The sequence below is a fragment of the Plectropomus leopardus genome, chromosome 19, assembly GCF_008729295.1.
Source record: "Plectropomus leopardus isolate mb chromosome 19, YSFRI_Pleo_2.0, whole genome shotgun sequence".
NCBI classification, from domain to species: Eukaryota; Metazoa; Chordata; class Actinopteri; order Perciformes; family Serranidae; genus Plectropomus; species Plectropomus leopardus.
In genome coordinates this window covers 19,098,837-19,111,854 of record NC_056481.1, presented here as the reverse complement: position 1 = coordinate 19,111,854, position 13,018 = coordinate 19,098,837, and the positions used below count along the sequence as shown (strand labels likewise).

The following is a 13,018-nucleotide window of genomic DNA, read 5'->3' as shown; positions in this document are numbered from 1 at the left end:
GCCTGTAGTACATGTGGTTTGAAGGCTGAGTCAGTGGTCAGAGGGGATGCACTCTGTTTTATTTATAGAACTTTTATAGTAGATACAGTAGGAAGTCTGTAACAGCTCATATCGGGAGAGACACAACACTTTGTGTGATCACAGTGTAATAACTTATTCTATTTATGTATAATAACATTATAGATTTATAATAATGACAGATTTATTATAACAATTCTGTTTGTTGACGGTACATTGTGTACACAGAGGTCAGAGGAGCGTCCATGCGACGGATCTTCCCGACACACGTTTCTCTCAGAGAAACGGTCGGACCAACCAATCAGAGCCTTCGTTTCATCGCAGGTACCCGGATGTACCCGTGGGGCAATTAGCTACGTCATTGTTCACCGCCGGACACCCGCTGGAAATACGGGATGGATTTACAACCGCTGTTTACGGTTTCATAACGGGTTCCAGGTGAGTGTGTCGGTGCTTTTACGGTCCAATGGGTCTTTAACGGGGCAGCTGTGGTATTCCAGTGGAGCTGAGCCGCGGAGGGTCTGTGTAGGAGCCGTTCACCGGTCCGGTGTCATGTCGGAGGGAGCAGCGCCAGTGAGCACACTGTCGCCGGTGTCCAGCCCCTCCTTTCTCCGCTAACAGACCCCCCGTTAACCGTTAAACACATTAATATCGAAGAGGAGACAGTAAGCTGCCCAGTGACGGTTATAATATAAAGTAAACGGTTCTCTCCGCTATGTCAGCCAGCCGCCACCGAGCAGAGCTAACGGTAGCTAGCAGCGCTAGCATCAACACTGCCGCACGAGCACAGCCGCACGCGCTGTTAGCCAAGTTAGCCAGATTAGCTCCGTCGGTAGCTAGCTGTGTTCGGTTCTCTGTTTCCATGGAGTCCGTTTGTCCGTGTGTCGGTAGGTTTTCTCTGGACAGTTTGTTCCAGACTCCGGCTTGAGAGGTGAGCTTTTAACCGGGTCTGATTTCACCCGGAGTCAGTAAATGCCGCTTTAATCGGTGTTTTAGAGAGGTTTACCGACGCTGCGTGTTAGAGGCCTAACAACCGCTTGTTAGCCGACTTGAGCCCGACAGCAGCCCGTCAGGAGCCCCACTGTCTGCTGGGGCAGGTGGGAGGGAACAGCCGCCGGTCTAACGTGCTTCTGACAACTGGGACATTTACTCCAACCAATAACGGTCAATAAGTGACTTTAATACGGAGACACACGTTTGTTTGTTTGTATGTTTGTGCTATTTTTTTTCGGTTCATTTTAACAAATTTTCAAGAAGAATGCACATAATAAACAATAGATAACAGAAGTGATCAAAAGGAAGAACTAAACAATGTAGGCCAAAATGGTTTCAGGCTGAAGCCTTTTTACAGAACATATTCTCGTGAGTAATTCATTTATTACAAAAGTAACTAATTTATTACAAAGTGAAAGTGAAAGAAAGAAACAAGAAACAAAAATAAAATTCAAAAAAACGTCTTACAAATTAAAACGCATACCCCAGATTTATATTAGTCTACCACCATATTGTATACAAATTTTATTTTTAAAAAAATAAAATTTATTAAAAAACATTTTTTTACTACACAGTTTAGGGTTTTATGTCATGTTTACCTCTCTGACAGATACACATTTAATGTGAATGTTGTCCTTGCCCCTAATTTATTCCCCAAAATTCACAGTCTCCGATTTCAAACAGCCTCTGCAGTTCAGAAGCAAATTTATTTTGGCTTTGTAAATTATATTTGTAGTTTTAAAGTCAACTACTTCACCTGTTATCATAATAGTTTGATCGACTGACTATTCTTATAACTCTCTTATGTTGCATAAAAATTGGTGTACGTTATGTTTTTCCCCCAAACCTCAACACAGTATGTCATGCATGAAGCTATAGGAACACAGTATGTAGAGTAATGTGTCACTTATGTGTCACCATGTCAGCATTTTATACTTAATGTCCTGCCAGTAATTTTTTGCTTTTTAGGGAAACAGCGTGTCCATGTACAGTTCTGGCTGTTATTTTGTTAATTGATTAGTTGATTAGAAACTTTTCTTCAACATCCAGCTGTTGTGAACTTTTGTGTACTTGTCATATATTCAGTGCTGTGAAAAAATAAAATACAACCAGAGATTTCATAGCTTTTTCATACTGCTGCCACTGAGTTTGGTTTCTTTGTCACATAATCTGTTTAGAGTGAACAGCCATAAATCTTTCTTGTTTTTTGGATTTTTCAATTACAGGTTAAAGTTACTACAACAAGTCATCAATCTACTGTTACATTTTTGCCTGAATGAGTGTGATAGTTCTGCATTAGAAATTGGCTTATTATTACAATGTATCTGACTGCAGAGTGATTGTTTGCAATGAATAGAGATAATCTGGCATTTAGTGCTTATAATCAAAATGAAATAAGTAACTGAACAACCCCTAACTTTTATCTATTTATACTTAGGGAAACTGCTGTGCACTAGTTGCAGTACAAAGTTAGAGGTGTGTAGATACAAAGCATGCAGATATACAAGGATAAATATAAATATGAAATACTGCCCTGTGATGTTATCTGTAATTAGTTGCGGCTGATATAATCTGTGAGAACAGAAAGACTTGTATAATTTACAAGCATGTTACTAACTTGGAACACTCAAAGAAGTGTTGGAAATGTTGTATTTGAGTACTGTCACTGTAATGACATGCAAGACACACATTTATCTATACATATGAAAAAATACAAAAACACAAACATCAATCTGTATTTTCAGCAGCTCATATAAAGTTATGTTGCTCTGTGTTTCTGTCACACAGCAATGAACAATGACCATAGTTGACAGATCTTCAGAGAAGTCTGACCACGAGTCAGTCGGGTGTAAGCGATCTCCCTTCACCAGCGGAGACGTGGGGATGGACGGCAGCTGTTCCAGCAGCTGGACCATGGGTCCCAGTATGCCCAGTGACTCTCCCAGACTGAAGGCTGCAGGAGGTTGCCTGGGCCCGACGCCTGGAGCGGCGGTCTACAACAGCACGCCCTCCTCCGTGGACCGGCCCAAGGAGCAAGGTAGGAGTGATCAGCTGTGTGCAGGGAAGGAACTAGAGCCTTAAACACTGTAGACATGTTGAAGAGTTGCTTGACCTGTGTTGTCAAGCAGCACATTTAATGCTCCTGTTAGTGTATGAGAGTGTGACACAACTGGTTCTGTGGGTGTTGTGTTGCTGCTTCCACTCCTTTAATTCATCCAGTTATATAACAGAGCCCATTCTGAAGAGATAGCATGATCAATCCCTCAAGTCTGTGATGCCATCAGTGTTTAGATAGAAAGAGCAGCGGAAACAAAAGTGAAACTCTGTCTTATCTTTCTCCTACAGCTTGTTTACCAATCTGGATCACATGAGTCTTTACGCTGATAACTATAACTGTGCCATTATGTACTTACAGAGGCAGTGTAAGCACATACACAGACCCCTGGTTAATTTAAATGAATCTGATCTGTGTGTGAACAGTGATAAGCAGTGGTGATGGCATTGACTCGCCGCAGAAAGTCCTTTTCCCTCCGGAACGGCTCAACCTGAAGTGGACCCAGGTCCACCGCATTGGTGCAGGTCTGCAGAACATGGGGAACACCTGCTTTCTCAACTCAGCCCTGCAGTGTCTCACCTACACCCCTCCATTCACCAACTACATGCTGACACGGGAGCACTCCAAAACATGTACGTCAGTGTATCATGGTGGTTCTTGTATAATTGTTCAGTCATCACATCTGATTCATGTCTTACTCATCAGTGTTTTGTTATCATCTATCCCTGGATCAGGTCACGAGCCAGGCTTCTGTATGATGTGCACCATGCAAAACCACATCATTCAGGTTTTTGCAAACTCTGGGAATGTCATTAAGCCCATCGGTGTGCTCAACGAGCTCAAAAGTAAGTAGTTGTGGTGACAAACTGTTTGGCTGCAATGAACGACAGGAGGCGCTGTGTGACTGTTTACCTTTGTACTTTTGGAGGGAAATCTAGTGATGGGAGTTTGTAATTGTTTTAACTTTATATCTCTGTGTAAATGTGATATCACTTATTATGTTCTTATGTATTTAACTGTTTCTTGTTTAATTTTTCCCATCACAGGGATTGCAAAGCACTTCCGCTATGGAAGCCAAGAGGATGCCCACGAGTTCCTGCGGTACACAGTGGATGCTATGCAAAAGTCCTGCTTACCTGGAACCAAGTATGTTTCACACAGCATAGGATTATCAGTTATTCAATATCAGTTTAGCCCTGCACAATAATCAGATTTTAATCACCATCATGATTCTGGCTTCCCACAAGTAAATGAACATGGTTGTTGGAATGTAGCACATGAACTGAAAGCAGTGCTCTGCTCATTTAAATTTGAAAGTATAATAAAAAATATTTTGTCCTTAAAAACAATAAATAATGTGAGAAAAAATCATGATCTCAGTTTTGTTTAAAACAATTTATGATTTTGGCCATAATCATGCAGACTTACCATATAGTATCAAAGGTATCACTGTATTCTATGGGTTCTGTTTTGTGCTCTTTCGTTGGGCATTCTGAAGAGGACTTCCAGTCAAAATCTTGCATAAAAGCTGTTGAAGTATCAGTCTTTCTGCTGAAATATATGAAATCAGTGCAGAGCTGAGTAGGTTCTGTACACCGGCACAGCCAACATGCATGTTTTATAGATATCCTGTGGTTTTCAGGGAACTCTTGAAAAGTGATTTTAAGATATCCAGAGTCCATTCTTGTTTTGTAGCAACAGGTGGCCTCTCAACTAATTCCTTGTGCTCTAATTCCTCCCTCTCTCACTCCTGCTCTCTCAGCTGCAATATGTTGTGACTCGATCCTGTAAAATACTGTAAAGAGACTTTTTATCTCTGTCTCAGCGCAGCCAAAAAATATTTATTTGCATGTTGGATTAATGAGGCAATCAGTCAATGATGTCATTGCTTTAATTGGTTGTTTCCTCACTGTGACAGATTGGACAGGCAAACGCAGGCAACAACTTTTATCCATCAAGTGTTTGGCGGGTACCTGAGATCCAGAGGTATGTTACAACTGTTGACTGTCTTTCGTCTACATGAGGTCATGTTGTTGTTGTTTTACATTTCTACCAGATGCATAAGTAAACGCTGATTTTTCCTTTTTAGTGAAATGTTTAAACTGCAAAGCAGTTTCTGACACATTTGACCCTTTTCTGGATATCACTCTGGAAATCAAGGTAATCAGAAAAACTTCTGTCACTTTTAGGTCTGGATGTATAAAGTTAGATCTTTGCACAGATCTAAATAAGAACATGTTTCTGTCCATGTAGACGGCTCCCAGTGTCTCCAAGGCTCTTGAGCAGTTTGTCAAGCCAGAGCAGCTGGATGGAGAAAACGCCTACAAATGCACCAAGTCAGTTTGTTTTGGGAGATAAAATGTCTTATCGTTGTTAGTTTATTGATCTGTGTTTGCCAGCTTACAAACACTACATTTATTTTTCTCAGGTGCAAAAAAATGGTGACAGCCTCAAAGAGGTTCACCATTCATCGCAGCGCCAACGTGCTCACCCTCTCTCTCAAACGCTTTGCAAACTTCAGTGGAGGCAAAATCACAAAGGTACCATCATATGTGTGGACAGAACTATAGCTACAGAACAGCACCTAAAATGTCATGTGTGTTGATATTAATCAGCTGCTGTTCTGGTCCTCAGGATGTGAAATATCCAGAGTACCTGGATCTGCGGCCCTTTATGTCTCAGTCCCAGGGGGAGCCTCAGGTCTATGGGCTCTACGCTGTGCTGGTCCACTCTGGATTCAGCTGCCATGCTGGACACTACTTCTGCTATATTAAGGTACTGGCTCTGCTTTGGACCATAGCTCTGATCTGTCAGGGTGCTGCTTTGGCCATGTGCATGTGGACATATGTTTCTTACTTAAACAGCTTCATACAGAGTTTGTACAACAACCTAAACTCTTAAATAGAAAAAAAGCTTTGTCTAGTACAAATGAAACCAAATATGTATGAAGCGTAATCTCATCATGCTTAATGCTAATGCTGACAGCTTTTATAAAAACTGTTCTGTTGTGTTTGACAGGCGAGCAATGGTCAGTGGTATCAGATGAACGATTCCTCTGTGTCTCTCAGTGACATCAGGTCTGTCCTCAACCAGCAGGCCTACGTCCTCTTCTACATCAAGTGAGTAAAGTCTTTTATACAAACACTGGTCATGTTAAATGTCTTCTTTTGCTAACATCCATTTGGTTTGTGTCACCAGGTCCAGTGACATGAAGAAAGCCGGGGACTACAGCCACTTGAGCCATAATAATCCGGGCGTCCCCGGTCAGTCGTCTCCACGGCCGTTGGTGATTCCACGCATCAACACCACCATCCACCACAACAACATTGGTTTCATTGGCCCCCAGCTGCCTCCACACATGACCAAGGTACTGCACACTAACATCTTAACAGCATCATCAACAATATCTAAACACTGATCACAGCCGCATTTAACACATGTCCTCTTTGTGTCCTGTTTGTGTCTTTCTCAGAGCTCTCTCCATGTTAATGGGAATGGATCTCTGAGGGACTATCCCAGTAACTCCAAGCCCAGCACCAGCAGCAGTGTTGGGGGAAAACCGAGCCACGGCCTGGGCTCCTCATCATCCTCCATCTCCCACTCCATCAGCCGCCCCACCATGATCCCAGACCACGACAAGCGCCAGAAACTTTCATTCTTCATCGGACAGGGCAAACAGAGCCGCCCCTCGTCCTCCTCCTCGTCCTCTTACAGCCAGCCGTCCTCTGCCAGCTCCTCCTCTAGCTCACTGTCCTCCTCTCAGTCTACCTCAGACGTTCGCTTTGTTCCGCGTCAGCTGAACCACGTTAACGGCACATCCTGCGGTAACGGGGCTCACCACACAGGAGGAAATGGAGCGTCATTCTTGGTGCCGTACGGCCAGGAGTCCTCAGAGGAGTCGGATCAGGAGAACTGTGGAACTCTGGATAATGGTTGCTTAACTAAATCTCATCTGAATGGAAACAACAAAACGGGAGACGTCTTTGATAATTCTCAGACGAAAACCACCAATGGAGAGTCGGGGCCTCATCACAACGGGAACGGACTAAATGGACCGACCAACGGCGTCTCTAAAGCCAGTCAGAACGGGCACCACTATGGACACCACAGAGTGAACGGACACAGCACCCTCGATAAAGTAGATCATGTACTTTGTGTTTTTGCTATCTCTTCATAATTAATTTTTTTCAATTGATATGGCTTTATTGGCATGATACAATACTATTCATAGTGCCACAGCATATTTAAATGTAGAAAAGTAAGCATTTATCAGTTAATTATGATATATTGATAACTTCATCATTATGTCTTGTCTCTGCTCCACAGATTTCCGACAGTAACCACAGCGCTATATCCTCTGCGGCCGCTGCTGCTAATGCTAACGGGCTTGACGCTGACCACAGTAACACGAGGTGAGATAAGCACAAAATCGGCATTCTCATAAGTTTTCTTACATTTTGTCATTGCATCCCTGAGGTGTGACACAGAGTTAATATTTATGTGTTTGTATATTCTGTTTTTCCAGCAGAGAGGCTCATGGTTCGTCCTCGTCGCAGGCCAGTTGTTCTCAGAGCGTCCAACCTGCAGCCAATGAGAGCCAGATCCTCTCCACTCCTGACACAAGGGCTAAAACTGTGTGTGAACCTCTGCAGCCAGCATCCTCTGCTCTGAGCTCTCCACCTCCAGCTGCTGCTACAAACACCAACCATTCTGTCTCATCCAGAGAATCTGCTTCCTCCTCTGCCCAGCATGGCAGCCATGCGGCCTTATCCACTCCATCAGACGGCTCCCAAAGCACCACCGAGGCCTCGGCAGCTCCTCACAGGGTCAGCAGAGGTGAAGCTAAGGATCCTCCACTGACCGCTGATCCGTCAGCTGGGACTGAAGGACGCTCAGAGGCTAAGGAGAAGCACCAGTTCAAGCCCAGCTCCAGAGGCACTGAAGGACAAACGTCCCGGAATAGGGACAGAGACAGACAGTACTCTGACTGGAGCAGAGACAGGGACAGACACTACAGGGACAGGAGTCGGGAGAGAGACAGTGATGGAGATCGTTATCGCTACACACGGGACTACAGAGATTACTACCACCGCTCCTACAGGGATCGTCTGCCTCCTCGAGACCGCTCCTACAGAGACTGGGACTCCGAGCGGCGCTGGGACCGGGTCCCCCCACACCCCAGGGAGAGGGACCGGGACAGGTGCTCCAACCACTTTCACCACCGCCACCGGTCCAGGGAGGACTCGGGCCGCGAGCGGAGGGGATACGGATATACGTACTGCACAGAGCCTCAGAGTCGGGGGAGGTGGCAGCAAGACAGCAGAGACTCCCGGGTGATGGACAGGAGCAGCGGCAGGGACTATAATACATCCTCACCTGCCACAGAGACCTCCTCAAAATCAAAGGGCTCGTCCCCTCGGCCTCGTCTTTCCACATCTGAATCAGCTCCAAACAGGGAGGATCAGAACCACAAGAAGAACAAGGACAGGGACTATCACCTGTCCTCACCTGCTGCTGAGATAGAGACCTTCTCAAAGTCCAAGGGTTCTTCCCCTCGGCCTAGTCTCTCTACGTCGGAATCAGATCAGAACCACAAGAGGAACAAGGACAGGGACTATCACCTGTCCTCACCTGCTGCAGAGACAGAGATCTCCTTAAAGTCAAAGGACTCGTCCCCTCGGCCTCGTCTCTCCACGTCTGAATCAGCTCCTAACAGAGAGGACCAGAACCACAGGAGGAACGAGGAGAGGGAGGACAGCTCCGAGGCCCGCCGCTTCAAAAAACACAAGAAGAGCAAAAAAAAGAAAAAGTCAAAGGATAAAGACAGACACCGCGATAGTGGGTGAGTCACGCTATCTTTGACTTTTCTTAAAATGTGTAAATATTGTTTTGGATATTAATCTTTGCCAGCAAGTGTAATATCAACATCAATTGCACTGTCTGCTGTTTTTATTATTTTAGAGCTGGAGCAATAAGTCAATGAATCAATTGTTCAAGCCACAGAAACAATATCTACTCAACTCAACTACTACTCAACTACTCAACTATTTTGATCATTAATGTTAGTTATATTATTTTTTTAAGCCCCTAAAATGTTAGGATCTTTTTCATTTTGCAGTGAAGTCAGTATATTCAGTCCCTTCAGGATTTTGTGGGCTGTTTTTGGGATTGTTGTGGCCTGAAATTTCTGATTTCATAGCAGTGTCCTGGAGGGGCTGATTTTTGGGTTTTCGCAGAGAAATGAAGACATCTTGGTGCCCTGTGAAGCTGTGACTTTTAAAAATATTCTCTATACTTAAATGATGATGAGCTGTAGCTCTGCATGATTTGTCTTTGGCTGATAGCGAGGGCTGACTCCTCAGTCAGTTTGTGTCAAGTCATGGATTGAGAAAAATAACAGTTTGTCTTTTTCCCTCTGCAGCTCTGAAATGGATTCAGACAGAGCCGCTGAAACAAAAAAGAAGAAGAAGAAGAAGAGGAGGCAGCGGGACAGCGAGGTGGAGCAGCACAGCCCCGGAGCCACACGGAGCCACAAGAACAGGAGCAGCGAGGAGAGGGAGAGCCGCAAGCGCCGTTACTACGACACCAAGGACGACGGTTATTCACCAGAGAAACGGCGGCGCACAGACTACACTGACGGCAGCAGTTACCATCAACTTTCCTCCAACCACACATTAGCCACTAACGGTTCAGCTCACCGCCATCTGAACGGACACATAGGTATGACGGGTTCCTCACATTAAAAACAGACGCTGCTGCGGAGCGGATCCTGTTTTACAGGAAACGGTTACAGCCAAACCAACAACAGCGTACAGCGGCTTCTAACACTGACTGAGAGTGATGATGATCACAGGAGGAACTCTCGGCTCTGCGGACAGATGAGCGCACGGAGGAATTCTTCTCCACAGACACATTTACACACGACTCAACAACAGCAGAGGAATGACATTTCTGATGTGGTGCTTCTTCCTCGGGAATATATTAGCGTATTTTTACCACAACTAAAGTGTTTTAAATGTTCCGAAACCTTTTTTATTTGCCCTAATTCTCCTAATTATGGTTAAAAAAAAATAAACAAACTGTCTCCTGTTTATGATGAAAAATCTTAATATATATACTTGTATGAACACAAACAAACAAACAAAGCCTGGAGCTTAAACATCTCAGCTGCTGCTCAGTGGAACTCAGGACCTGAAACCTGCTTCAAATAATGAACCTAAAGGGAAAGAAGAAGAGTGAGGCGGCATCATCACGTCGTTTAATAAGATGTCATTACAGTGAGTTTCTTCTTCTGTGGTCCCACTGGGAGCACTGGGACAAACACTTGACTGATACCTCCACATGAACCCTGGACAGACTTGAGGACATTTCCCAGCTTCTTTCTTTTCTTTCTTAGTTTCCATGTTTTTGCTCTGAAGCCGAAGATTCACTCTGTCGTTTTTAAACTTTTTCACGGATCCATCATGCCTCACTCTCTCTATCTCTCTCTTTCTCTCTCTCTCTATCTCTCTCATATTCTGTTTCTTTTTAAAAAACTGAGACTCTGTCATCACGGCTGTGGACCATTTGTGTTTGCTTTTTAATGAAAATACAGTTTGTGTCTTCTAGCGTCATAAAAATACTGTGAATTTAAGTTGAACTGTACTATCAGTTACTTTTATACGTAAAGATCCTGTATCAGGGTTACAATAGGTGTTTGGTTTTTAGAAAAAGATTTCATGTTAATTTAACCATATTCTCCGGACACACGGTGGGAACGAGGAGTATGGTTTTTGTTTGATTTTTAGACAGAAGTTGAGAAACTGCTGTTTTACCGTTTTTAGTTTAGCATGTCAGAATTTCTACATTGTAAAAGGTAAACGCCTTAAAATACATTCGTTCATGTCACAAATCGTAATCTGTTCTTGCTCTTTGTTAACAAGCTGCAGTGAAGTGAATGAAAAGCTCCGTCTGTCTCTGTATCATAAAGCAGGAAGAGACTGATTGTATCCAAACTTTCTTCTCCAGTTACATTAATGATGTATATTCAACTTAAGTTAAATACACACACACAATTCTCAGCTGATGATTGATTCAGTGTCTGAAATAACCAAAGAGCTGGTACGTTTTCACTGAATTCCTATGCACACAAACACAAACTGTTCTCTGATTAGCACGCCATTTTATTCAAAAGTCTTTGTCAAAGTGTTCAGGAGCAGTTTTCCCAAACTGAGATGGAGCCATATTTTAAAAAATCCTAACATCTACTAACAACAGATGAGGCTGCATGTGGTCTCGATTTCAGTTTGGAAAATCCTTCCTCAGATTCACATGACTGGACTTGTGAAAATTCCAGTTTCTCTTTAGTTTCACCTTATTTTTCATTGGTGTTTTTAACCCGCTGATTTCCTATACTCATGTCTCCCAAATATCATAATGTATCCTCAGTAATAATAACAGTGTGAGGAGGTTTCACTGCACAAACGCCCTCCTCCTCTGCTGTAAACTGTCAGCCGTTGAACTGAAAGGTGATCAGGATTTACAGAAACACAACAAAGAAGAAAAAAACATTATGTACAACATATCCTATACATGCATCATGTAAAACTGGGGGGCTGCCTCTTTTGTTTAACAAATTCAGAAAATAAATACAACAGAAACAAACAGGATCACAGCTGATCTTCAATACAAAATGACAATTAATATGGGATATTTGTAGCTTTTTAAAACTTGATATATGTCTATTTATTTCTCAACCTGCTCTGATTTTCTCAGAGAGGAAATAAGGGGCTGTGGATGAAGTCAATGAGTTTGTGGAATAAATTGTTGTGTTTGCATAAACAGAAAACAGTCAGAAACAATCAGACCAGCTGATTCTTTAGTTTGAGGCTTCCTGTCATCTCAGGAGGATAAAAAACATTGTGTTGGCAGTGTTCGAAGGACATGCAAGGTGAAGATCATCAGATGTTTCCTGGGAGTTTATTGGCAGACAGCGGGTGAGTCGGTCCTCGTCAAACAAAGACAAGTTTCCCTCCTTGGATGTAATTCCTCGTGCGTCCAGCAGAGGACGATGTCCTCACTTCCTCTGATCCTCCTCATGGCTGCAGTCCTCCATCTGTCTGTCTTCATCACTGTTCTGAGTCTGAGACCTTCAGCCTCCAGAGCTGATTCTGAGGTGCAGACCATCTTCAGGTCTGATAAACTCCCAGCTGGCTGTCTGCTGCTCCTCAAACCAACGGGAACCCCATCTCATGAAACTCACACACACACACACACACACACAAAAACACACAGGAGGACTCTGCTGGTCACGGTTGTGGTGGTGCTGCAGGTGTGTGGTTGAAGGTGGACAGTCATCATTTCTTATTGGCTATCCTCCGCTTTCTGGTGGCCAGCATGTCGTAGAAAGGATCCCTGCTGATGCTCGCTCTGCGGAGAGACCACATGAAGAACCAACAATCAAATATTTCAGTCCCACATACAGGACTGATTTGTTTTCTTTTATTACCAGTCAGATCTGTTACTAGAGAAAGAAGAAAAACACAGTCACTGATTATTTCTCAGTGAACTGACAGACCGCCTTAACAACAAAATGCACCAAGTGATGAAAAAATAAAATATGTCAACTAGTGTCATCCTGTGTGTTATTGTAAGAGAGTTTCATAGTCAGATAAATCTTCTAGGGCAGGGATACTCAACTTCAACATACCCCAGGTGTGTGGTTCCACACAGGTGAAGGGGGCGTGGCCTCGAAGGAGGAGGGAATTGTTTGAGGAAGGTTTTGATTTTGTTTGGTTTGGAGGTTTAGAGGAGAGAGTTTGGAGCTGGGCAGCCTGCCGCAGAAGAAAAACTACACGTGACTGTTTTTTTATGGTGATACCTCGACCGACTGAAGGCACGAGTGAAACCAGTGAAACCAATGAGACCAGTGTGGGTGAAGGACCAGAAGGACTGAGCCAGCATTACGCTGAG

The 13,018-nt window shown here is 43.7% G+C and overlaps 2 protein-coding genes across 4 annotated transcripts in view; one reads left to right on the top strand and one right to left on the bottom strand.

Moving 5' to 3' along the window:
- Positions 1 to 365: 365 nt before the first annotated feature.
- On the top strand, positions 366 to 10,132 carry usp42 (ubiquitin specific peptidase 42). 3 transcript variants are annotated; one of them, XM_042508260.1, is made up of 16 exons: positions 366 to 456; positions 2,800 to 3,049; positions 3,493 to 3,699; positions 3,802 to 3,912; positions 4,114 to 4,213; positions 4,986 to 5,053; positions 5,157 to 5,227; positions 5,321 to 5,403; positions 5,496 to 5,607; positions 5,702 to 5,842; positions 6,086 to 6,186; positions 6,266 to 6,434; positions 6,540 to 7,214; positions 7,394 to 7,479; positions 7,596 to 8,909; positions 9,489 to 10,132. In XM_042508260.1, exons 2-16 carry the CDS (start codon positions 2,809 to 2,811, stop codon positions 9,808 to 9,810), a joined length of 3,801 nt encoding a protein of 1,266 aa, XP_042364194.1. In that variant the 5' UTR covers positions 366 to 456; positions 2,800 to 2,808; the 3' UTR covers positions 9,811 to 10,132. The 3 variants fall into 3 exon arrangements, with proteins under 3 accessions (XP_042364194.1, XP_042364195.1, XP_042364193.1); XM_042508261.1 differs by having other exon boundaries at positions 367 to 456; positions 6,540 to 7,205; positions 7,593 to 8,909; XM_042508259.1 differs by having other exon boundaries at positions 367 to 456; positions 7,593 to 8,909.
- Positions 10,133 to 10,318: 186 nt separating this feature from the next.
- Positions 10,319 to 13,018, bottom strand: part of cyth3a (cytohesin 3a) — a 31,851-nt gene continuing 29,151 nt past the window's right edge. Inside the window, exon 13 of the mRNA XM_042508262.1 lies at positions 10,319 to 12,475. Coding sequence (XP_042364196.1) covers positions 12,403 to 12,475 — 73 coding nt within the window. The 3' untranslated portion in view covers positions 10,319 to 12,402. The remainder of the gene's footprint in view (positions 12,476 to 13,018) is intronic.

Bases quoted from the DNA above. Each gene is read 5' to 3' on its own strand.
- usp42 (XM_042508259.1), top strand. From the start codon at position 2,809: ATGACCATAGTTGACAGATCTTCAGAGAAGTCTGACCACGAGTCAGTC. The intron at 6,435-6,539 runs GTACTGCACACT...TGTCTTTCTCAG, and splicing joins TGCCTCCACACATGACCAAG to AGCTCTCTCCATGTTAATGG. The intron at 8,910-9,488 runs GTGAGTCACGCT...TTCCCTCTGCAG, and splicing joins GACAGACACCGCGATAGTGG to CTCTGAAATGGATTCAGACA.